At 43.7% G+C, this 26276-nt stretch overlaps 4 protein-coding genes across 4 annotated transcripts; 2 read left to right on the top strand and 2 right to left on the bottom strand.

Moving 5' to 3' along the window:
- Window positions 1-585: 585 nt before the first annotated feature.
- On the bottom strand, window positions 586-4259 carry EV422DRAFT_505507 (uncharacterized protein; the record flags this gene model as incomplete). Its single annotated transcript, XM_053068495.1, has 8 exons — window positions 586-1103; window positions 1155-1700; window positions 1866-2102; window positions 2218-2840; window positions 2874-3030; window positions 3678-3692; window positions 3824-3909; window positions 3970-4259. 8 exons carry the CDS (start codon window positions 4257-4259, stop codon window positions 586-588), a joined length of 2472 nt encoding a protein of 823 aa, XP_052926402.1.
- A 569-nt stretch (window positions 4260-4828) lies between these two features.
- On the top strand, window positions 4829-5836 carry EV422DRAFT_566424 (uncharacterized protein; the record flags this gene model as incomplete). Its single annotated transcript, XM_053072434.1, has 1 exon — window positions 4829-5836. One exon carries the CDS (start codon window positions 4829-4831, stop codon window positions 5834-5836), a length of 1008 nt encoding a protein of 335 aa, XP_052926403.1.
- A 9917-nt stretch (window positions 5837-15753) lies between these two features.
- Window positions 15754-21956, top strand: EV422DRAFT_505509 (uncharacterized protein; the record flags this gene model as incomplete). The annotated part of the gene is made up of 7 exons (XM_053068496.1): window positions 15754-20551; window positions 20591-20722; window positions 20873-20961; window positions 21117-21269; window positions 21321-21380; window positions 21477-21535; window positions 21899-21956. 7 exons carry the CDS (start codon window positions 15754-15756, stop codon window positions 21954-21956), a joined length of 5349 nt encoding a protein of 1782 aa, XP_052926404.1.
- A 2672-nt stretch (window positions 21957-24628) lies between these two features.
- Window positions 24629-25252, bottom strand: EV422DRAFT_494981 (kinase-like domain-containing protein; the record flags this gene model as incomplete). Its single annotated transcript, XM_053067786.1, has 1 exon — window positions 24629-25252. The coding sequence occupies one exon, from the start codon at window positions 25250-25252 to the stop codon at window positions 24629-24631; it is 624 nt and encodes a 207-aa protein (XP_052926405.1).
- Between the last annotated feature and the right edge of the window lie 1024 nt (window positions 25253-26276).

A 26276-nucleotide genomic window follows, 5' to 3' on the forward strand; every position in this document is an offset into this window, starting at 1 on the left:
TTTGCAACTTTTTCCCCAGATTTCGCCGTTTTCTCCCTTTATTTTCTCACTTTCCTTTCATATTCTCATTTCCATTTTTAAAAACTTACCCTCAATTTCATTCCGTTGCCATCCATATTGGTCCGCCTCCATCCCCATCTACATATCCTCTTCTCCTCGCGTTTCTACCTCACTTCATACATCACTTTTTAACCGTTGCCTAACTTTGTGCTCCACCGATTCAACCACTTTCACTACAGTCCTTTTTCTCACCACTTTCCCCGTTCCCTCCATGTCTCAAGCCAATCCCGTCACTTTTCCAATTTTTACCCTCCATCTTTTATCGAAATGCCATCTGTAGTATTGTAGTTCTTTTTTTCAGAAAAACTATATTATAAACAGGCACCCTTAAAAAAAAACTCTCTCCGTCGCAAACTCTTTTCTTACCCCCCCCCTATTATACAGAGGTTTCTACCCATTTTCACCACTACAATGCTACAAATCCGCCATATACTACCTTTACACTTTTCACTTTCTCCGTGCCCGTCACATTTACACCCTGTCATTTTGATACTCATCATACTCATTTTACTCTCCTTACTCTCCTTACTCATCCGCCGAGTCTTCACATACTGAATACGATTGTTGCGGAAGCATCTCATATCGGTTCAATTTGATACCTTGGAATCCGGTGGAAACTTTCGACATCCCTTTACCGTCTACATATTTTGTAACTCGAAGACACTTGTTGTAAGTTATATCATCTTGTGATCTAGCATAGTTTTGTAACCATTTCAACATATCGTTTCGGTTAATGCGTATGTTCTTATTTTGTTGCCGTTTGGCCCACTCGATACATTCTTTGTGGATATCCTCCACTAGAATCTTGTTTTCAGGTGCATGGAGACAGCACTCATCAAAAAACGTCTGATAGATGTCGTTATTTCTCTTGTACTTGATCGTATCATCGAGAATGGATTGCGGCGTCCGGATTCCTTCTTCCTTATACAATTTGTAATATTTGATTAGAATGGACATGAAGTACGGTGCTTGAAACCCTCGGTTTCGTTTGGCTCCCTCGTCCGCAAGATAGATATGCTTGTCAGGATCGCATAATGCCGGATCTGTAACGAAAGTGCTTGTAAGCGCAATTATGTTGATCCGTCTCCACGTACCATTATCGACTTCTAAGATGACAGGTAGATCATTCACGGACAAAAACAGCAATGCTTTGATGACAAAGTTGGAACCGTTCTCATAGAGATTTCTCGCACGGACTGGATCGTAGCCGGTTAGTTTTTTAACGTTCTCCATATTGAGGGCTTTTTCTTTCTTGTTTTCTTGGATCTCAATGAAACGTTTATATTTACCATCTGCCAACTCCGGGTTCGCTTTGTCCCCGTTAAAGTCGTTCACCAAAATGGATGAGTTCCAACTCGTTGCGTAAACATCCATACTTTCGGTCATTAATCCTACAAGGAACGATTTTCCTTGTGCGCCCGGGCCGACCATAATATTGAACTTATCGTTGTGATTACACCCCAGAGATGAAGCGAAGGTTTTCATAACATATTCCTTTTTTTCCGGAATCGGTAGAACTTTGTCAATTTGACTTTCCAAACGAACCGTTGTCTCATCATGCGGATCATACTCGATATAGTCATAGCCAATTTGCAGGAGACAGTAATCGTTTGGCTTTCCATTCCGAAACTCCAATTTGTCTAAATCATAGACCCCGTTTCGAAAGCAGACAATATTTGTACATGTCTCTAATTTACGCTCAAACTGAAGGAAATCTTCCTGTGAAAAGTAAAGGGCCGAGGTTTTACAAACGTTGAGGTAAAACTGATATGTTTCGACACAGGACGACAGTTTCTTTAGCATACCAATTAAGCGCTCGTCGCTTTGATGACTTTTCCATTTTGTCTTTTCTTCCAATAGAGGCATCAATTCTGTCAAAAGGCGATGTTGAAAGAACTCGCCGGAATCGCAAGTCCACCGATGGGATGAAAAGTACCACCAGACCTTATTCTTGTAGTAGAAATCATCTCTCCACAAAACAATAAGAAAGCGAGCGACCGCATCATGACTTCTGTGGAGAATAGCGTTTTTGGCAAGTTGATCTAACAAAGGATCGTCAAAAAGCGGTAATCTAATGAGAGGCGCTGTCTCCTCCACACTATCGCTCTGTGCTACAATTGGTATGACTTCAAGTCCTAACTTCTCCAGGTAACTGACCTCGTAGTTCATTGGCTTTTCTTTGATGACGATGGAGAAGGCCAGTTGTTTTGTTGACATGTTGCTGCAAGTTATTAATAAGAGTCTGGTCAACCGGTAAGTTCTTTTCGTTTCGGAGAACTTGAACGCCGTCGAATACGAGAACAGGTACTTCATAACCACTGCTCTCCAGGAACGTCTCCATTTCGCCAAGAATGATGTTTTCATGATATTGAAGAACTTTGCTGTAGAACGAACCATCCCTATTTCCGTCGTTTTTGTTTTTCTTGGTAATTGCCCAAAGTTCCTGGAATTCGGGCATTTCCTTGAAAGGTGGGAGGAAAGTTTCGTATATAAATTTATGAATGCTTTTGATGAACGGGTGACTGGGAACTTCATATGATTTGTTGAGCGCTTCCAAAACGGACTTCTTATTCAACCCGTATTTCTGAAGGATCGTATCACGCTTTCTAACGTACTCGGTCAAATTCTTGCATTTGGGTAATTTCAGTTTCTTGCTCAATTGTGAGGTAATGCTTGGAAATGCGTTTTCGATGTCGAGATCAATGTACAAGTCCTCCATACTGTAACAACGTAGATTCCTCTCAAATCCTTGACCGCCGACAAGGTGGCGCGCATACAATCTGCACTTTGGAGACGTTTCGGAGTACACATACTGAACATAGAATTTGTTTGTATCGTTCAATCTCAAATCCATATACCTCTTGATTTGATCACGAGTGGCAACATCGAGCAATTTACAATTCTTCAATTGAATGAGTCTGTTGACATGTGCAACTTCATGCTTTTCTTCTCTGTTTAACGGCCGTTTTTCTAAAGCGTGTGGATTCAATGATCTGTTCAGCCATTTTCAATTTGTGTGTGCTTAACTGTTAGGCACACAATTGTTTTCTCAGGTTTCTAAACGCATTTTGGACGATGTCACAGATGCGTCTACGCATGCAGCAATTAAAGAAATAATGGCCTAATAGTATACAATTGAACTAAGGTGAACAAATGGCATATCAATATATTGGAACGTACGAAAAATATGGAATGAAACACGAATTCATTTCGAAGACAGTGCGGGATCTAGCGAAACAGATGGGGGTAAACCGAAATACCATTACTTCGATATCAAAATGCCCCGGGGGGAAACAATCAAGACAAATTTTACCAATAACGGTTCAGAAGATTACGATTCCAGACAACATTATGTCGACAAAGGAATCTCAAATAAGTCCAACTGAAAATGGCCCAAATCCGACAATTGGAGATTTATAGTTTAGGAGGCCCGGGAAAATGGGGGTAATTCTGATGCTCACGGTACTCACGGTACTCACGGTACTCATTATACTCAAAAAAGTATGACAAATATGTCCATTGAGAGCGACGCAAAAGCGACAATTGGAGATTTAAAGTTTAGGAGGCTCGGGAAGATGGGGGGCTATTCTGATGCTCAAGATACTCAGAGTACTTACGGCACTCATTATACTCTAAAATTTATGACAAAGATGTCCATTGGAAACGGATCAAATCGACAATTTTAGATTTATAGTTTAGGAGGTCTGGGTAGACGTGGGGTATTCCTGATGCTCAAGGCGCTCAAGGCGCTCTTTGCACTCACGGTAGTGACTATACTCCTGGGGAATCATTCCACCTCGTGGTGAGTTTTTACCATAATTTTCGTGGTTGTGGATTTGCTCTCCAAGGCTGCAATTCAAAATGATCCAAACTCTCCGTCTATCAAATGGATTGGAGTCTTCACAGCACCTGCACTCTAGGCAATCTGACGAAGTCTTGTGATATTTGTTGCAAAAATTGCAAATATAAGCATGCTTTGCAACAAATCTATGTTTGAACATCGTTGCTTGGAACTGCTTCCAAAGTTTTGCGTCGTTAAACTTCCGGGGCAAGTATTCAAGAGGCTTTTTCAATAGGAACATCTTTTTCACATGAAACAAAGTCTCGTAATGGCCGGTTTTTTTGTAGGCTTCCATCTGCTCAGACATTCTATCTACTATATTTTCCAATTTTGTTTGGATCTCGTGCGGTGAAGCCATTGTTGAAACGATGCTCTTCTTGCTCACGTCTCTCATAATTTTGCTTATATGCAAAGCGCCCTTTCATCGGTTCCTCTTCTGTGAGATCATCGTATTGGTCATTTATCATCGAACTCAATCGCTATCGAAATTTAGACTCCAACCTTTTGGTCCTGTACGTTTGTCCCACCAACATTTACCACAAAGGACTCGTCTTGGGATAATTGGAATAATTTCGTCACAATCTTGACACTTTCGACACTGCGAAGGAATGATGATTTGTCCATATCGGTTGAATTTCTTTGTGTATGGTTTGAAAGTCTCTTCAGGCATTGTTTACTTTATTTCTGCAGATAACTTTAAATTAGTGAACCGCGCTCGTTGGTGGAGTTCAACAATGCCGCAACCTTCAGGAAATTTGACAGTTTCCTCTTTTAGTAACTCCTTATCGCGAAATAGAGTTAAGTTTGAAAACAATGGAGTGTATCCACCGCTGTTGACGCACCTATAATGTATCCGGAGGTGCGCTGAATATATAAGGTCGGGTGTCGTATGAAGAACCCCAGTCATCAATAATCCTACTATCAAAAATGCCTGCCGAACGACAACAACGCCCTGGACATCCGGATGTCCAGGAGAACAACAGCAGACGAAGGAAGCGCGCTCCATTGAGCGAAGAGGAAGTTCTGCAAAGACAGAAAACCCTTCAAGACACACATGCCCGACGTTTTGCACAACAGATTGGATTACTTCACCGAAAGAACGCAGCCGGCGTTCCGATTGAACCCGAAGATCCTTTTCTGGTGTGGAAAGATTACCACATCGAAACAACATTGCAAGGCGCACATGTGAACATCGACCCAATCGCTCCTCGTCAAGAAGCGAGTCGAAATAATGTTCCCGACATTGAACTCGATGTGTTCAAATTATTCATTTCGTCAAAAACCTCTGGTCTCGCGGAAAATTTCGATCGATTTGTTAATTATTACTATGTCGGTTACTACTACAAGTGGCTCGTCGATCAGCGAAGAAATGATCCCGCGAACGATAACGAGCAAAGCGAAGAAGCAAAACAGCAGTTGCGAACACAAATATTCAAAGCCAAACTTGAGAAAGAGAAGGGGATTCTTGCGGGCGGGTCGTCAAAGCGACAAATCAAATCGTTCAACCGCTTATGCACGAATATGCATATCGCTATCGACGAATTTGGTTGGGGCATTCTTACATGTCCTGCCCTACTTCGCTCGTCGAAAGGGAAAGCGATTGAAAATCTTACCGAGGCTATCATCAATCGAGTCTTGAAGCGTTTTGTAAAACAAGGCGCGCGGCAAGTTTCAACGATGTACGATGAAGACGTCCAGAAATATGTGGAAAAACGTTTTCGCCTATTGGAACCGGGAAAAGATGAACGCCTTGATATAACCCCCAAGCAAGTTCGTCTCAAAACTGTCAAGGAGAAAATGCGGGAGGTTGGGCACGCGCAGGCGAGACAGGAACAAGATTTGCAGAACGACGAGGAAGAGGAGCAGGAAGAGGAAAACGAAGACGTTGGAGAGGAGGAGGAGCAAATTGTGGAGGAGGAATTGGAATATGCTTGATCATGAACTTCGATGTAGTGATGTAATATCGATAAAATTCGATTCTTTTTTTAAATTGTTATTTAAAGAGTAAAAACGAGTAATGGTTTATGCACAACCAAAGAACGACACAGCAATGAACATTGAAATAGCCAAGAAACTTATCAACCGATATGCCGATACCGTCCATCAAAAGAATGGAACGATAGGATTGGCTGCGAGTAGTCGAAAAACGTACCTCTCTGCCTGCAATTCACTTGAAGCGTACGGAATCCTTGATCCTAAAGTTCTATCATCTCCGACCGATGTCATGAATATCTTGACGAAAAAATACTCTACAGACAATGGAGCGAATTGTACAAAGGTGTTGTCCGCTATGTTCAAAATTATGACAAACGAGGAAAAAATAGGATTGTATGATTGGTTTTCGTCTAGCCTCTACGGTCAAACTGCAAAGAAACGATTCCTAGATGCGTGCACAATGGACAAACTTACGCATATTGACGAAATGGGAGGTTTCTATCTCAAGATCAATAGCGATCGTTGTAAAGAGATACAAGCCCGCGATCTCGTAATGGATAAAGAATATGAAACGAAGCGCTTCATTGAAAAAGACCCTTTAATCAACGCTCTTTACGAGAAATTGGATCAACTTAAAGAAAAGGCCGTTAAAGATCCATATAAGTATGGTTTGTTGCTTGCAGCGGCTTGTTTTGTTGGTTCAGATGTTATTCGAAGAGCAGACATTGGCGAAGCAAAGTTTATGGACATTTCCGAAGCGGATAATGTTACATTTAATACGGAAACCCATACCTTTCTGATAAAAATATGTAACAAGAATAAGGGGGACACCGATGTTCTTATTACGGTTATCGATGACGTTGTCAAAAGGCACATTGATAATCTGGTTGATATTCGTAAGGCCAAAGGACAGAGTAAATTGTTTGAAAAAGCGCGAAACGCAGGTAAACCCTATGAAGGCGGAGGTTTGGGAAGGGCTATGAAGATCGCTTGTAAACAACATATCGGAAAAGAACTTGGAGTCAATGAAATTCGAAAAATTGTAGTCATTGACTCGATCAGATTGGATAACGGAGATCCTCGGGTCCAAAAAGAGTTTGCAAAAAAGCATGGTCATTCCTATGCAACACGACAAGTGTATTATAACCTTCACAGGGAGAACGAAGGCTCATCTAATGATGATGCGATGGATATCGACGATCTTAATGACGATTTAAATCTAGATGACAAGTTTTGAAAACCTATTATCCATTTTGCTCTTCATACTCGGCTATGGCCTCCCGTGCATTTTCGAGATTCCCTTCATCTTCCCAAGTTGATTGGGACGCATCATAACCACTCCATAGAACCTTGTACTGCTTTATCCTTCTGTTGCCTCTACGTACTACTCTTGAATCAAGTATTGAATCAATTTCGTATTCGTCGTTTTCATTTGGATCTGGCTGGGAAGCGATGTTTGGTACGGTGACAGTTCCATCAGGAACCAAGCGAAGATCGTTAGCAGATGTTAAACCGGGAAGTCTTGTTCCATCCATTCGGTTTAATCTATACGATGAAACATAACCTGCATAGTTACTTTGCACTTTCCCATCAATTCTATAAGTTTGTGACGAGAAATATCCCACCTTTGCAGCGCCTTTTGATACCACTCGGTAACGGTATTATCTTTCTTACAACATCTCCCACTTTAAATTCGTTCAAAACTGTTGATTTCTCTCCTTTCAATTTCTTGTTCCGTATGCGATCAAATATGGCTTCATGTTCATCTTGTAAGATTTCGTTTGAAGCCTTCCCTGTCGCATACGTTTTCGTGTTGTTTAAATTATCTATGAGTTTTTGAAGATAATTTGGCCAATCCCGTTTTCCGAATCGGATCGAGGAATAGATCAGATTTTTTATATTTTTGTTAACGGATTCTATCTGTCCTTGTCCTTGCGGGACACCGGGTTGTCCGAACTTCCACTCCACGTTATTCGAGTCAGCCCACTCTTGCACCAGACCTTGAAATTCCGTACCTACATCGGATGTGAAACTTACTAATACAGCGCCATCCCGTTTCATTGTTTCTAGAAACTTGACAACAGTGGCTTGATCTTGTGTCTTCATTGCCATACTGTACACTTTTTTGGTGAGAATGTCTGAAGCGTTGACAGAATACTTATATCCATTGTATGCTACGGACAGCAAGTTTATACAATCGATCTGGTAGTTTCCTTCTTTTCTGGCCAAAATCGGTTTTATCGAGCCTCGGGATCCCATAACTTTTGTGCTCCTCTGCCAAATCTCTTGCTTCTTGAGAAAGTCGTTAAGAAGGGTTCTTTGCGAAATCCTACTATTTGGAAACGCTTTTCTATATGCATACCACAATTTGTCTCGTCCTAGAAAGTTTTGATTCTGATAATAAAACGTAGTGAGGTTCCGGAGATCCTCGGCAGTGATGGGGTCATATCGAAGAGAGGAGGTTCCTGTGTTGTCGGAGTCCATCTTTGTTTATCAATTGACCACAAATTAATGTTGTGGCCAATTTTTGTCATTTTTGGGTGAAATTGATAAAACACCTGGGCCTGTTTCTTGGGCTTGATGCAGTCAATTAAGAAGTCAAACTGTATAGGTAAAGCCCGAATCAACCTGAAAAAGCACAACCCAAATAGTAAAATGGCACTAATTGTTCAGGAGTTTGGTCGCGCGGAAGATGTCTTTGTTGCTTAACTTGCAGGAAAACAGTTTTACGTCATATTTAGGACGGAAATCTTGGAAACTTTCAAGCGGCCTTTTTTCTTCTTGGAGTTTTAACTGGAACCTGCTTGTCCAAATGCGACTGAACGATATTCACAACTATTTCTTCCTTACATTGCTGTAAAGTTCTCGTCCTTACGTCCTCCTGGCATGTCTAACCAAAGCCTATCCTGTGATAGGTCTTCAAGAAGTTTGTCAAAAGATTCTTTGGTCAGCGAATTTGGCAAATAGAAAATGTTATCAACCATTCTATACTGTAAGTACACGAAATTTTTCTTTAATCCGTTTCTGGTTGCAATTCTTTAAAGACTCCTTCGTTTGTCGGGCTTTTCAAATCGACGTAGAGCGCATGATAAGGTTTGACAGTATATTTCTCTGCTAAATTTACAAACTCCGATTCTGACAAATGACAGCGAATCTCACCCGCAATCTTCTCGTACTGTTTCTGATTAAGTCGATACAAAATCCAATGGGTGGAATTCACTCGTTGTAAAGGAGTGAGTTGTTTCGTGTCATGCAGGCTGCATAAAAGACTCCCCCCTGCGTGTCGAAAGCGGGAGTACAATAAGTCTAACATCTGTCTTATACCGCTCGATACGAGTTCGGGTTCTTTAGGTTCCTTTCCAATTGCGGGGCCGTTTTCTTTTGCAAGGATACCAAAATCATCCAGAATTAACAGCATATGATTTTTGCATTTATCTCCTTTGTAAAGACTTTTCTGCTTCTCGAAAAGGTTGTTGAGTATGTGATTCGATACTATGCTGGACATGTACACGTTATCGCATTTCTTCAAACTTGTCCATTCCGGACTATCCGCGCTTGGACTGAAAACCACCACCGTTTCATACGCTTTTGCACAATTCTGGATGAGATTGGTAATACAGGTAGTTTTCCCTGCTCTTGAACTCCCGACTAGAGTCAAAGTGAAGAATTTCTTCGGATAGTCATCGGGCGTCTTGTCCTTTATGTGTATCTGATATTCAGACGGAATTTTTGGTTTAGCAATTCTCATATTTAGCGCACTCGTAAAATTAATCTCTTTACATTATACAAAAGATAAGAAATCGATGTTTCGAGAGATTATCCTCAATTCTGGTACGTTACCAGATATGAATAATTGTACATTTCGTCTTCAAAATACAGTCCCGTGCTATGCATGGAGACTCATTTCGGTATCTCTACTGCAGTCATGGAGTGCGACATCCGATTTTAACAACGCGGTTGTTTTTGCCGAGTCAGGATCTACGACTTTAAGAAAAGCGACTTTGCCCGAAGGGACCTATGACTCGACAAACATTTTGAGTGCTCTTGGAAGCGCAATGACTGCAGCGGGGTCGCAACCGTACAGTGTGTCTTACGATGGAGTGACTCGAAGACTAACTGTTTCAACCTCTGGAAGTAAACCTTTCAAGATTCTTGGAGGATCCCGTGGTTCAAGCGCTTTTCTGCAACTTGGTATCGATAAGGTGAATGAAACCGGATATGGATCAAGTATAACATTTCCAAACACACTCAATCTATCAGCGTCACAACCAATCCTAATAACTTCAAGGACTCTACAGACAAATGGAGCGATTCTTTATCCGGCTGGTATTGACTCGGACATCAATTGTTTAGCAGCGATAAATCCTGATTCGTATGGAGATATCTTGACATGGGTCAACCCGAGTGACAACTTTCATCGAGCCGAAGATCTAACACTCAATCAAATTGACTTCCAGATTGTCGATAGCGCATCGTTGCAAGTTGTGAAAACATCCGCTCCAATAACAATCCATCTGGGAATTTTAGACGACCCTAGTGATCTCGTTGTATAACGAATTTTTTTTCTCTTCTGTACAGTAAAACATTGAACAAAATGTCAGAAAACGAAAGCGCATCTACTGAAAACCTTTCTGTACAGGAAGAAAAACCAATTGTTGACGACCCGATCACCGAGGCTGTTATTGAAAAGGTGAAGGTCAAAAAACCGCGATCTGAAAAGCAGATCGAAGCAATGCGTCGAGCGCAAGAGAAACGTACCGAGAACTTGAAGAAGATGAAGGAACTCAAAGAGAAAGCAGATAAACAGCAGGAAAAGGAGCAAGAGAAAAGGGCAAAAGAATCTAAAAAAGACGAAGCAAGAAAGATAATTGAGAAATATGAAGCGGAAAAAAGGAAAATTGCTGAACAAAAGCGACAAGAGCGTATAGCGAAAATCAATTGAATGCCGAAAGCGCTTCAACCTGCTGCGTACAAAGACGACTCTGTGGAGGAAAACACGTTTGTAGAATTCGATCCTCCCGAAGCAGATGATGATCCGTATATGGGAATCTTTGGCGGACGTTGATGGACGTTGATTATTTTTTTCTTAGAGATATGTTAAACCATTATAACTTAAAATAATGTCAACAAATCCCGTTGTTCCTTCAAACTGGATCTATAGTAGCAGACAATTTTCGATGCATTCAGACGCTCTCAGCGAAAATATTGCCATTTATCGCCCAATCAAGGAGACGTTTAGTTCAAAATCACCTGGAAATGCTATAAAAATCGTAGTTGATTCCAATAGTTCCTTTTTGAGACCTCAACGTTCGTATCTATCGGGAACAATTACTGTGAAAAATGCGGATGGAAGCCCCGTCACGGATGCGCAGATTTCTCAAATCGGTGCAATGGCTTGCTTCCGAACGATGGGCGTAAAATTTGGTGGAAAATCAGTGGATGAGATTGAAGATGTACCAAGTTTTGTTGCAGACACTCTCCAGTTTGTGGAGGCTGAGAAACGAAAATACCTAAAATATAACGAAGGTGCAGGTAACCCGGATGCTTTCAAAAATCCGAACGGAACTTTCACATTCAAACACCATTTGTTGCTCGGGTCCATGAGGCCGTTAAACGGAAACCCGATTCCACTAGCGATTTTGCCAAATCAATCGGTGGAATTGACATTTACTTTAAACACACCGCAGCAATCCTTTATCAATGTTGGTTCCGGAGTGTACTTTGAAGTTTCAAATTTGAGGTACATCGCACAACTTGTAACACCGAGTGCCGCTTATATGTCCGCATTGTGGTCAGGGATTCGAGCAGGTAAGTATCTGGAAATGGATGTCGTTTCAGTTTCGCAGTTGTCCAATGTATGTAGTGGCGCTTCTCAGAACAACTTCATCCTCCCACTCACAAACGGCCGGATTGTCGGATTAACACATAGGTTTAGAGACGATAATAAATACGCCACCACATCAGGAGACAAATCTCTGATTTATGATACAGCCAACTTGAAGTCATGGAGATACCAGATAGGCCAATATAGATTACCGCTCACAGAAGACTTCGAGGCAAGCGATGCCATTATGATAGGAAACCTCTCCATGAACGACAACACATCATACGCCTCTGAAGACCTGGACATTGATAACTTTTACAACAAACAGTTCGTAATGCGTTATTCGTGGCAAAGCGCAGATGAAGATTCCAGTAGCGCTTTGAACCTACTCGGAGGCTCTGGAAACGTACATCTAATCACAAATCACAGTCTCCCGGCCCCGAGTACCAGTGTTTCATTGCAAACAACCGTCTATGCACAACGCACCATCCTTGTTGGGGCAACCGTCGATATCGTATAAAAATCTTCTAATCATATAGTAGAAACCAATGCCGAGAAAACAAAAGGTTTTGAAACCAGTTCGCATCCCTGCTAGAACTAAATCGGGAAAACCTAAAAAAGGTGTAATACCTCCACAACTGCTTCCATTTATCCTTGCTCGACGAGCCGGGAAGAAGATCGTTTGAAACTTATGCGCTTTTGTACATTTCAGAATCCTATGATTCTCAAATATTACAATTATAACCTTCTATACAATTATGATCTTTTTATCTTATACCTTTCGTGCCCGTTTTGAAGATTGTTCCCAGCCGTGTTCATAAGATAATCTCTTGGGAGGTAAAGATGTTCGTGTACTTTTGTTTTTCCTTATTGGCGCAATGGGTGTATTTTCTGGAGCCCTCACTGCTGGGGAATCGGTGAAGATGTCTCTCTGTGTTGGTGTTGCAGAATCCTCATTTTGGGAAAGAACTTGAGTAATCGGTTCGGCGGTAACAAACTGTTCAATTGGTGTGGAGAGATCCATAGGGGATCCTACCGTTCCAGTTGAAAGGGTAGATTTTGGACTCCTATTCGGGAAAATGTCGCTTTGAGTGACTGCTGAACTGGCAGATGGATAACTTATTGTTGGTGAGAAATTCGTAATTATGGGTGGTGGGCGTTGTCTAGCAACCCGCGGCACATCTCCAAGAGAATATTGTGTCCCTACATCTTTGCTTTCTGTAATCTTTTCCTTTCTTAAAGTTTCTATCAATCTTTGCATCGCTCCTACTTCACTTAATGCGATAGGTGTGACGCTTTGCACTTGGCTGAGGAGTCGTTCCATCTCGTCCGGAGTCATTGTCGAAGGAACATTTTTAAAACCTACCGATTCTAACATTCTTCTGAACGTAGACATTGTGGCTGTTGTCATTCTTCCAAGTTGCTCCTCTTGAGATCGGAGTTGTGTTTGCAAGGTTTGATTCGCGTGAGTTACTCCATCCATAAAATGTTGAAATTTTCCTCCAGACGAGAAAATAAGATCTAACGTATCGCTGTCTAGATCCGGTGTTGTACTCTGCGTTTCGACTGTTCTAAGATCTCGAACCCGATGGAGAGGAATATCTGTCTGTGTGCGGCTATTTGACATGCTTATCTTTTCAGCAGAACCGATTCGACCAATTTCGTCCGTCATTGTTTCACGATCGTTCATTTTTGTTACCACCTTGTTGTTACCAAGTATTGTATTTGCTTCGCTCATGTTTGCTTTTTCCGGAAGGTGATCATCACCGGTTCGTTGCACATTGGATGATGCATCTCCAATGAATTGATTCTGTTGAGCGCGAATGTAATTCGGCTGATGATAAATTGTATCGCCTTTCGACGCTGTGGTTTTGGTCAAAGAAACCGTTCGACCTTGTCGAGGGAAAAGATTGTCTTTATCCAGTTCATCAAAGTATGCTTGTCTTGCACGTTCCTTATCGATAGCATGGAGCGCTTCCACAGCCTGTTTTCCAATCTGAGACTGGTACTCTCCTTCACGGAGTTTGAGCGGTTGATCTACAGTCTTTTTTTATAGAGAATGCATCCGATATTTTCCCTTTGCCTGGAACGAAGAAGGGAGTTTTGAATAAACGGTCAAAGGTCTCTTCCGGCTTTCCCTGTATGTAACCGAACTGATTTGAATGGATATTCAACACTGGAGGGGAGGGAAAAGTATTGTTTGGCAATCGAGCAAACTTGTCGTCAAGAACCAACATAGAATGGAATATATATTCTTTGATACATGTTAAGAAAAAGAATATTCAATGGGATTCTTTCAAAAAGCGAGAGGAAAAGCGCGCACATTTTTTAACGAACTGCCACAAAATATCGGAAAGGCGAGGAATTTTCTAGACAAAGCGGTTTCCGTTACTCGAAAGGGATATGCGATAGCAAGCCATGTAAACAAAGGGATTCAAGAGAATGATGTCTTCCACGATAAAATCAAGGAAACTGCGCGAAAAGGGCAACAGTTTGCAGATCTGGGAATAAAGAGGGTTGAAGATTTCCATAAAGGCGGTGATCAATTCTTAGAACATTTACAGCAAACTCCAATCGGATAATTTTCTTTAACAATTAGTAAATGAGCGGTCTAAATTCCCGAACCTCAAGCGGAATCAGAGTGCTTGAACGAACAAATCTCGTTTCTCCTTTAGTGACCAATAGTCTTCGTGCTAATGGAGAGAACGTATCAATTGATAATTTTCATTCAGCAGGCTTTCAAAAGGTATCTAACGAAAATGGACCGATCCTTGTGAATGACATCGTTGAGAGCGAAGATGCGATTATTCACAAAACCGAAGGAGTGGCTTCAATTGAAGTAGTCCATGACAATATGGAATTTCCCCTCCAAAGGGATGACGAAAGCCGAACTATTTCCCTTTCAACAAACCTGCCTCTCGGAGTCAATGAAAACGGTCTCAATTTGTTCCACGATCAGACCCTTTCAGTAGGCGATGAAGGTTTGACTGTAAATTTTCCCCCGCCTGAACTGGAAAATCTTCAAGAACCCTTGTCAAGAGACGATGAAGGACTTAAATTGAATTTTGATGATTCATTAGAGGTCAATAATGGTAAATTGACAGTTGTGAAAGAATCTTTGATCAGTCCTTTGACGCGTAACGTACAAGGAATCTCTTTGGATATTGACTCCACATTGACAGTTGAAAACGGTCAGTTGTCAGTTGTTCCAGAGAACATTGAAGCGATTGTTGACGAGGCTGTTCGAGTAGAAGTTCCGCTTTCGAAAGATGCAGATAAGGCCATCCGCCTCGATTATGGGAAAGGTTTAAAACTTGAAGACAATAAATTAGAAACCGACGTTGATACAGTGATTGTTGGACGAGGGGCTATTTCGAATGATAAAGCAGGAAGTCTTGCACTCGATGACCTTCTAGAGACCGGTTTCGATTCTCTAGCGGACTTTCTGGGATCAGATACGGATGTTGATACAACTGTTGTGCGTTTGAAGACGACTGATGATTTCCAACAAACAGGAGGAAAACTGGCTATCCGCTCGAAGGGTATGGGGCAAGTACCATTCTATTCTGCATTATCGGGGTTGAATGGAGACAGTAGTTTTACGTATAATGAAACACTCAATGAATTACATGTGCCACACGTTTATATAAACACTGACTTCGACCCTGATAATAACCAAGTACCTTCAACTGCGTATGTAGAACAGTTGTACCAAGCGGGTTCTGGTATAGACATCTCTGGCGTGAGTAACGGAAGGCGTATTGTTGACGTGAGAACGGACGCAAGTTTAGCAGTGGACAGTAATCAAAATCTCTATGTGAATCCATCCGCTATCGTAAACGGCTCATCAGTCAGGGTCGTTGATGGAAAGATTGCCTCGGGGTTGAATTTCCAGAGCCAAAATGGATTGAAACTGAGGGAAGGAACAAATAACGATGTACAACTTGCACTCGATGTTGGACCCGGGTTGGAAAAGGTGGGACTGAACAAAGTCAATTTGAATATCACGAGTAAGAATGCGCAAATTCTTGTCGATAATGAGACGGGAGGCATTGAAGGTAATATCGAAGTAAAGGCGGATTCCGGACTTCTGATGAATGAAAATGTACTGGATATAGACAAAGCCGCTCTGGTTGATGGAGACACAATTACTGTGAACAACGGGAAATTGACCGGAACGAATTACCATTTCGGTAACGGTTTTCATACAGACTCACAGATCGGTTCGGCGACGGTCAATCTAGATCTCAAAACGGATGAAGATTTATCTTGGAATCAATCCACCGCTACCATCTCTTCTAAAATTACAGCAGATGGCTCCACAATTGTCAAGCAAGGCTCCACGCTGAAAGGTAATTACCAGGCTGGACAGAACATCAGTATCACAGGAAATACGATTTCTGCAAACATTCCGGATGTCAAAGTGTCTTCTGGTAGCGGCGTGACTGTTTCTGGAAGTTCAAAGAGCGGCTATGTAATCAGCGCTCAAGGTACTGAGATCAGTGGTGGTGAAGGCATTATCTGTGTTGGAAGCCCATTAACAGGTTATACTATTTCATCTATCCAGCCATACAAAAAGAAAAAGGAAGACGATGACCCGGAAGAGAAAAATGAGGACTCGGAGCCATCTGGTGAATCGGACCCATTGACTGCTTCATCTGCCCCAAGTACAGTATCACTTGTTGGACCCCTTGGGGCGGCTCTTGGGGCAGCAAGTTCTCTTATCGGTGCTGCACCCGCGGCTGGAGCGGTGGCTTCTGCCAGTTCGGCATTTGGTGCTATCGGAGCACTTGCTGGAGCGGCAGGTGGAGTGGCGGTTCTCGGGGGTCTGCTTCAAGAGTCAGGCAGACGCAGGCAAAACAAGACGAATTCGGACGGAACGAATATTATCGGGGCAGACGGGAACCCGGTTTTGGTAGACGGTAGTGAGGTTATCATAGCAACTTTTCCAAAAATCAACGACACGGATTGTGATGTGACCCGATTGATGTTTGATAAACCCCCTCCATGTTCGTGGAGAGGTGTGGCAAAAGAGTTCGGTCAACAAAGTGTTAATTTGGATATTCTAAATGAATGGAATGATGAAATCAATGCTCCAGCGTATATGTCAGTAATCGCAAACAATACTAGTCTGCTTCAGACAGCACTCGACACCAAGTTTAATAAAACTGGAATTCTGCCTTACTCTCAACTCTCGAATACTCCTGACTTGTCTGTTTACCAAAAGATCCTTTCTGCTACAAGTCCTTTATCGATTGCGAATTCTGTAATTTCTCTCAACAGTAACCTGATTACGAGTCTTGGGACACTCACATCTCTTAACGTAACAGGCGCTTTGACCGCCGGCTCGATAAGCAGTCCGACTCTGAACAATTATCTGTTATCCAGTGTTGCTTCAACAACTTATCAACCTTTGAATGCGCGTCTTACAAATTTTGGGAACATTGCGCCAACAAACACGTACATGCTTATCGCAAGCGGAGGCAATTTCATTCAATATAGTCCTGCAGATGTTCGTGCGAATCTCTCATTAAAAAATCTGAGTTTGCTCGATACGTTAGACTATACTAGTTCGGCGTTGGTGAACAAACCTACGCTTGGTTCGCTTGCAGCACTTAGCAGTATTGACTATGCTTCGACGTACATTACTGGAAAGCCAACTCTTGGTTCTCTTGCAGCACTGAGTAGTATAGATTACACTTCGGCTTTACTTACAAACAAGCCTTCGCTTGGTTCCCTTGCAGCACTGAGTAGTGTAGATTACACTTCGGCTTTACTTACAAACAAGCCTACGCTTGGTTCACTCGCAGCACTCAGCAGCATTGACTATGCTTCGGCTTTACTTACAAACAAGCCTACACTTGGCAGTTTGGCGGCTAAATCTGTTATCAATCTTGGAAGTGCGGATGTGACCGGAATTCTTTCTGTTGCAAATATTGACCCAAACATTGTGCTTGCTGGAACGGGTTTAACTAAAACTGCTCAGACTTTGAGTGTCAATCCAGTACAAACACAAATTACAAGTGTTGGGACTTTGACGGGTCTCACCGTTTCTGGTTCTAGCACATTTACAGGGTCAATAACCGTACCTACTCCAACCACGGCTTCGCATGCTGTGACAAAATCATATGTGGATGGATTGATTTCTACAACGCAAACGGGAGCGCAACCGCTAAATGGAAAATTGACTGCTATTTCTTCGAGCACCGCCACTCTCAACAATTTCCTTGTAGGAGATGGAACGAATTATATCAGTACCACTCCATCAGCATCTAGGACAGCTTTGGGTTTAGGCTCGATTGCATTGAAGAATTTTATAGATTTAGCAAACGATGTTGGAACAACTGTCCTTCCATATGCCAACATTGACGGAACCGTCGCCTTGAAATCCTATGTAGATGGTTTAGTCTCAACTGCTGGAACGGGATTGACAAAAACAGGAAACATTTTCAGCGTGAATGCTAGTCAAACAGGTATAACATCTCTTGGGACCCTATCATCATTGAGCGTCGGTGGGAATGCGAACTTATCCAATGTTCAAATTGCCGGAACGACTGATTCTACCTCGACCACATCAGGTGCGCTCCAAGTTGTTGGAGGAGTTGGTGTGGGGAAAAGTGTGGTGGTTGGCGGCACCGTATTCCTAGGAGGAACAACAGCGAACCTGAATACCACAACAGGACAGACTTTGAATATAAATAACGCTGCATCGACTGTAGTTACTTCTACTCTTGACTCCAACGCTATAAATGCTGGTTCTCTCCAAGTTGCAGGCGGCGTTGGAATTGCTAAATCATTATACGTCGGTGGATATGGAATCATAAAAGAATCTACAGCCGGAAATGGACCTTCTGTAGGTCTTATAAACTCAAACGGTGGAGGTTGGACTTTGTGGCATATAGGCCAAACTAGTGGCCTTGGAACTAATAATTTCGGCTTATACAACAATACTGCCGCAAATCTTGCGTTATCGGTGAATGTGACAACGAATGCACTAACTATCAATTCGGTATCTGACTCCAACGCTACAAATACTGGGGCGTTACAGGTCGCCGGAGGCGTCGGAATCGCCAAGAAATTGACCGTAGGGAGTGATGCGAGTTTTGTCGGGTCGAATCAGAGTCTCTTCTGGTACAACGGTTCAGTCTCCACACCAACATTCGGAAGCAGCATAACGGGCAACGTTTCAGCAGCAGGGTATTTTTCCTCAAATTCGGCTATTGGCGATATGGTAATTCGGGCACAGTACAATAATTCACCGACAAACTTACGATTCGCTAACTCACCCGGCGTATCAAACCTTGATATATTGACAAATGGAAATGTTCTAATCAATACAACAACCGACTCCTCTTCTACAACAACTGGCGCTCTAACAGTTGCTGGAGGTCTAGGTGTGGGAAAATCTCTATTTGCTGGTTCAGCCGCCACGGGAAGTCATACATTGCAAGTAAACTCGACATCTGTTGATATTTTAAAACTTCAGAGTCTTTCCGCGTCGGGGTTTTCTACTATCGGTTTCCTTAACAACACAGGAACGGTAGTGGGGGCTTTTGGTTACGCAGGAGTCAATACGACCGCTCCAAATGCTGGGAACTTTTTTCTCTATTCCGGTTCGAATGCCAATTTCATAATCAACTCTAATCTGCCATCTGTACAGATTCTTTCCACTATAGATTCTACTACGACAACATCAGGTTCCCTTCAGGTGAGAGGTGGAGCGGGTATCGCAGGGAATGTCAATATTGGTAAAGATTTGACTGTTAATGGCACAATCTACTCCAATATTGCTTCAACCGGACCTATTGTTAGCAGCCATCTTGGGACACCGAACTTGGCAGCGGGGAGTTTCTCAACACTTCAAATTGGAGTAGGAGCGGCTACAAATAACATGGCCAGATTGTACTTTAACTATGCTGGAGCGGGTCTTGCAACCAATACATTGGGTTTAGGATTGTGGAACAGCCCTCAAGGTCTTACAGTTGATGGAACGGGAAAGGTTTTTATTCCTAATGGTTCTATCGGCAGTTTGACAGTTTCAGGAAACATGAATTTCACCGGAAATCTGTCTACGATTACTTCAACAGGACAAGGGCCATTTTCGATAGACCCAAACAACAGCACGAACCCTTACGTCCGAGTATGGGACGACTTGAGAACTGTAGGAGATTTTTCCGTATGGAATTCAGCAGAGACCACTACTTGGTTCAAAGTTTTTACGAATAATGGTGTTGCATCTGTCTTTACCACAACCGATTCCACAGGAGTTGGATCAGGCGCTCTTCAAGTGAATGGAGGCGCTTCTGTTGCGAAAAACGTATATGTTGGAGGTAATGTATCGGTCTTGAACACTTCTGATGCAACTTCTAACACATCGGGCGCTCTTCAAGTGAATGGAGGCGCATCTGTAGCGAAATCTCTATATGTGGGGTCAAATCTGAACATATCCGGCGATTTGAAAAGTCCTGCATTAAATTCTGTTACAACTCTAATTCCATATCCCACAACGCCAGCAACAGGTTCCTCATGGAACGGCTATACAGTTACAGCCTCCAGCGAATACACGTATGCGAATGGAAACGGTGTAGATGGATACACTGGTCATCCATTCGATGCGTACATGAACGCCTCCATTGCATCCAGACTGCGATGGCAAACCAGTTCCACAAGTACAGCCAATTTAGGACTCGATGGAACAACACAAAGTCTTCATTACTCACTTTTACGGCTTCCATCATCTGTGGCTATGAGTTCAATCAAACTTACAGCATATCTACCCGATGGAGTGTTAATGCCGACAACATTCTCTGTCATTGCAGGAACAGTCGAGTCTACTATGGTAACAATCGCAACATTTTCGAATATACCTGCTTCGAGTTGGGTAATAGATGGTAATTCATTTAGTTTTGCAAATACCACGCCTTATGTAGTATGGGGTTGCGCATGGGCATACGCAAATCAGACGACAGCGGGTGGAGTGGCGATAAGACAGATTCAGTATAATCAAGCCGTTCCCAAAGCGACCCTTGTTAGCGCTTCTGCAAACAATATAGATATTTCCGGTGCGTTAACTACGGGCACGTTCGCAGCAAGTGGTGCAGCAACAGTAAATTCCTTGACATGCAACACAACCGCACTAGTTAAATCAGATTTGACTTGTAGTACAAACATCTATGCTTCACAAATCATTCAATCTGCCGTTTGCATCAAAGATGGCGTGAATGATGTGTTATTGACAAATACAAATGGTTATACGGGCGGGTTCGGTCCCATTGGATGGAAAGTCGGGATGTCCGCGGTCGTTTGTCATGCAAGTTTTATGGGGTATATGAATTCGAATAACACCCGGGTAACAATAACTGTTCAAATATTGGATCAATCCTCTACCGTAGTCGCCTCTAGAGCAGTCTCGTACTACTGTGATATAAACAATTATCAGACTCGCTACCCATTCAGTTTTCAAGTGCCGTTGCTCTTTTCTTCGACGAATACGCAACTTTCCGCTCGGATAATTATACCGACAAGTATCACCCTCTCGAACAGTTACTTGAATTTTTGGACGCAATGCTACTAAGTATCAATATCAAGAACGCACGCTCGATGGTCTTTGTCTGTTCCACATAGCATTCTCAGTTGTCCCTTATCGTCTGTGATCCCTAGATACCCGCTCTGAAAAATGAAATCTTTACGGAGACGATTATTCTTCTTGGTAAAAATAGTGTAAATCTGCTTAAAGATTTCCCGATTCTCGTCATTTACTTTGATATATGCCATGTAACCGGGTTTGTTTAACATAGACCGACATATTCGTTCCAGACTATCGAGGTCTGCTACGAAAAAATGAATTACAACAACTCCCTCGATACACTTGATATGTGAGTTAATTTCAAAAACGTTTGGCATGGCTATTGTCTGATGTATACCATTCAAATCCTTAATTGGTTGCGACACGCAGAGAGGATGCGGATCTTAGAACAGGATGAGTAAGGAGAGTAAGGAGAGTAAAATGAGTATGATGAGTATCAAAATGACAGGGTGTAAATGTGACGGGCACGGAGAAAGTGAAAAGTGTAAAGGTAGTATATGGCGGATTTGTAGCATTGTAGTGGTGAAAATGGGTAGAAACCTCTGTATAATAGGGTGGGGGTAAGAAAAGAGTTTGCGACGGAGAGAGTTTTTTTTTAAGGGTGCCTGTTTATAATATAGTTTTTCTGAAAAAAAGAACTACAATACTACAGATGGCATTTCGATAAAAGATGGAGGGTAAAAATTGGAAAAGTGACGGGAATGGCTTGAGACATGGAGGGAACGGGGAAAGTGGTGAGAAAAGGGACTGTAGTGAAAGTGGTTGAATCGGTGGCACACAAGGTTAGGCAACGGTTAAAAAGTGATGTATGGAGTGAGGTAGAAACGCGAAGAGAAGAGGATATGTAGATGGGGATGGAGGCGAACCAATATGGATGGCAACGGAATGAAATTGAGAGTAAGTTTTTAAAAATGGAAATGAGAATATGAAAGAAAAGTGAGAAAATAAAGGGAGAAAACGGCGAAATCTGGGGAAAAAGTTGCAAATTTGGGCCGAAAAAACCGAAATTTACGACAAAAATGACATTTCAAAATATCGCATTTTTTCGTGCGGGATCAGGAAGCGGGGATGTCAAAGTGATACTCATTCTACTCATCGTACTCATTATACTCACGCTTCTGAACATACGGATTTGAGAAATCACGGTCAAAAGGGCCGATTTATGATTCTGAAGCATTTATGCGTCGGGGAGGGCTGGGTATTGGAGGTGTCAAATTGATACTCATGATACTCATCGTACTCACATAACTCCTTGCCCAACAGATAGAGTAGTTTTGAGAAAGCGGCTGAAATAATGGCAAAAGCGACCTTTTTGTGATTGTTTGGGCATTTGTACATCGGGGAGGGCTGGGTATTGGAGGTGTCAAATCGATACTCATCATATTCATATAACTCATCGTACTCGCGCGACAGATAGGGTAGTTTTGAGAAAGTGGTTGAAATCATGGCGGAAAAGACCTTTTTGTTAGAGAAAGACAAATGGTGAGAGTCGGTGAGGGATGGGTATGGGAGGTGTCAAATTGATACTCATTGTACACATCGTACTCATATAACGCATGGTTCTTGCGGCGCAAGGGGACATCCGAATGTCCCGGTGGCTTAGATTGTGAAGGGAAAGTAACAGAATTTGACAGCGCGTCGTGGGAACTGAAGAACACGGTCTTACCCGACTCCGGGTTAATGGCTCATAGGCTGGTACGGTTAATGCATAATACCAAAGGTGTAGGATACACGGTTAATACATTACACCCTACATCAGGAATACGGTTAATGCATAACACTTTCAGCAGCCGCTACGGTTAATGCACAGTGTAAAGTAGAGCCAGGTACGGTTAATGCACAGTGTAATAGTATAGTGGATCAGTGCATAGCATAAACCAATGGTTTATGCTATGCACTGATCCAATATGCGATCGAGACTCCAGATTTGCATCGGAAATGTGGGCGAGTATCCAGGACCAGTTGGGATACATCACCAACATTGCGTCCAGCGGTCACCATCAAACTGTCGGGCAAGCAGAAAGGATGATTCGCACCATCAAGACGATGTTCGCCACGAAGCCTGACCTGACGGGCACCAACTGGACCTCCAACCTGGCGGCCTTCGAATTTGCGTTCAACAACACCGTCAACGAAAGCACCGGAATGACCCCATTCTTCGCGGATTTGGGATACCATCCAAGACGTCCAAACGCTTCATCCGACCCGACGCTGACACCAGGACCCACCTGGGCCCGACACGTCAGCGATCTCACCGCGACCATTATGGAGAGGTTGCTGGAATCGCAGGATTGGTTTGCCCGCTACGCCGACAAGCGCCGACTCCCGTACGACCACCGCATCAAGCCCGGCGCCCACGTACTCGTCCATAAGGAAGCGCTGAACCTCCCCGAGGATCGAAACCTCCCCCCAGGCGCCGCCAAAATACTGCCCACCTGGGTTGGACCGTTTCCAGTCGTGGGAACCGGCGAGCACCCGAACAACTTCACCGTCCAACTACCGGCCGAGTTGGGGAGAACCCATCCGCTATTCCATGTCGACGTTCTCAAGTACTACAACGTGCGACTACCAACGTACAGCACTTCCATCGACGGCCACGCTTATGCGCAGATCCTATGAGAGCGCAAGAAGCGAAACCAGATCGAGTTCTTAGCGCGGCGGTCGGGACTGCCACCACACACGGCGGAATGGGTGACGAAGGACAAGATCATAGATAGCCTTGCGTACCTTGCGTACACGCTGCATCTGGCCATCTGAGGAAAGTCGAGATCATCGTGCTCTGACTTTGTGGGGGGTGTAACAGGAGACATGCTGAGTCAGGGTTAGGGTTGGGGTGGCGCTCACAGGACTCCACGTGACGGGCTAGGTAGTTTAAATCCCTGTGGTATAAAAGGGTCTTTTTCGGAGTTGCCTTTTATGAATACATACGGGAGTTGAGGACGAATACTGTTGCAGCTGGCCAAGCTCGGACGCGTGTATCCAGCTTTATGTTCACATACTGTACAGACAGTTACAAGTTGTACTGTACAGTCTGTTGCCATAAAGCAGGTCGCACCCGGCCGTGCGCAGTCGGCCCCAGCGGGTTGTTGCCTCGGAGAATGACAGATCTAGTTTAGATTAGGGGTCCTAATACCGTGAATAAGGATGATGGGTGCAATGATCAGCGGCGAGGACACTAACTTACTTTCGGGGCGACCTGCTTTATGGCAACAGACTGTAGGTATGCGGACCGGCGAACCGGCATCAAAATTTGTTAATGCGCGACCCAAGGCCAAACAAAATGGGTAATGACCAGTCAAGGGTCTCACCCAGCGGAGAGAATATGAGAAGACAGGCTGAAACAGACAGAGACAAGAGGCGCAAGTTGTAGATATCCGGCACATTACTCCCGGAACGAAAGGCGTCTGGCATAGGCGACGATGTCGTCCAGGTCTTCTGATGGTGGGGTGGACAGATCGGATACGTTGTCGTCCTCGAAGCTCAGCTCTCCCGCACAGCAGGCGAATTCGGAGGCGAAGACGGATTGGAGTCTAAGAAGGTCCCGGTGAACCTCCCACAACGCCGGCCGATCCAAAGGTTTCGTTTCAAACATCTTTGCGATCAGGTCCAAGTGAGCGTCTAGCGAACCGTCGGTCGGTTTGATTTTCTTCAGCCATTTCAGGGTTCTTGGAACGCAGTTGGAGAAAGGTTGATTGCGAAGTACCGCATGTAAGCCGGTGCGGACGTCGTAGCCGCTCATTGTTGTGAAAAGTTCGGCAAATACTGCCCCGAGGGAGAAAACCTCCGAGGTTCGATTGTAGTTTCGTCCTTGGCGGACCTCCGGCGCCATATACTGTTCGGTTCCGACGTCTGTTCGGCAAGTGGTGCCGTCCTCGCACTGGCGGCTAGCGCCGAAGTCGACAAACACTAACGCGCCATCATCATCAATGCAGATGTTATCCGGCTTGATGTCGCGATGAATGACAGGGGGGACGAGAGTGTGCAGTGAGTGAATGGCGGACGCCATGCATAGCATCCATTGGGTTCCATCTTGCACACATCAGACTTCGTCGGAGCCGGCTTTCTCATAGCGGTAAGCACCACCGTTGGCGAGTTGAGCCACTGTCGGAGGGTGAACTGGCACCATGGCTGATAGAACATATACAGGGTCAATTTATCTTCTTCCAGATCTTCTTGGGCGGCACCGAGGATTTCGGCATGTGCGGCAGACCACTCACTGCCTTGAGAAGATTGTATTCGGCGGTCACCAAGGCGTGTTGGAGATGCGGATGGATATTCTTTCGCGCGGCCTTTTCGCCTTTCGAGCTGCCACTTTTAGACACAACAAGTACGACTTGGCCTTGGGCTCCTAAGTGCGGCACCCGATGCACCAGCTGATGCGGTTGGGCGAACTCGACATCTCGTTCGATCTTGCTGATCAATACTGGAGAGGAAGGTGAGAGCGCTTGACGAGGGTCTCTGGACGCAGGAGCTGGGTCGGTGCTAGCCATGATTGGAATGTTGTTGAAGATTGTTGAAGACGAGCCCATTGAAGAGGAGGAAAGAGGGTACGCGGGATGTCGCCTATTTATATGATTTGCAGAAAGTCCCAACCCACAATTTTGATCTCGGATATAGTGCGTAAAACAAAGCCACAACTGAGCGTACATACAACTGCGTGTATGGCTCATATTGGAATCATCGCCGTTCAATCCAAATCTTGGACACGGGCCCGAATGGGTCTTTCGTTTGTTCACGTTTTCCGTGTACAGTACGACAGTGCAGTGACGGAGGAGCTACTGAGTCTTACTCCCAAGTCCGTTAGAACGGAATGCCGGAACAATGGACGCCTACTGAATCTCGCAGCCAACCGGGACTTTCCTGAGGACGCTTTCCGTAGCGTCCAAGTTCTTCTTGAGAAAGGCTTCGTAGATGCGAAGCGATTCGGTATCCAATGCCTAAAAGCCGTCTCAGCTGGTTGGTGGCCTACGATTGCATCCCGACTCGAATCGCCGTTCTGGACACGATTTACATCACCGCCAAGTCAAATA

Source organism: Fimicolochytrium jonesii (genome assembly GCF_025526975.1).
Source record: "Fimicolochytrium jonesii strain JEL569 chromosome Unknown EV422scaffold_8, whole genome shotgun sequence".
NCBI lineage: Eukaryota > Fungi > Chytridiomycota > Chytridiomycetes > Spizellomycetales > Powellomycetaceae > Fimicolochytrium > Fimicolochytrium jonesii.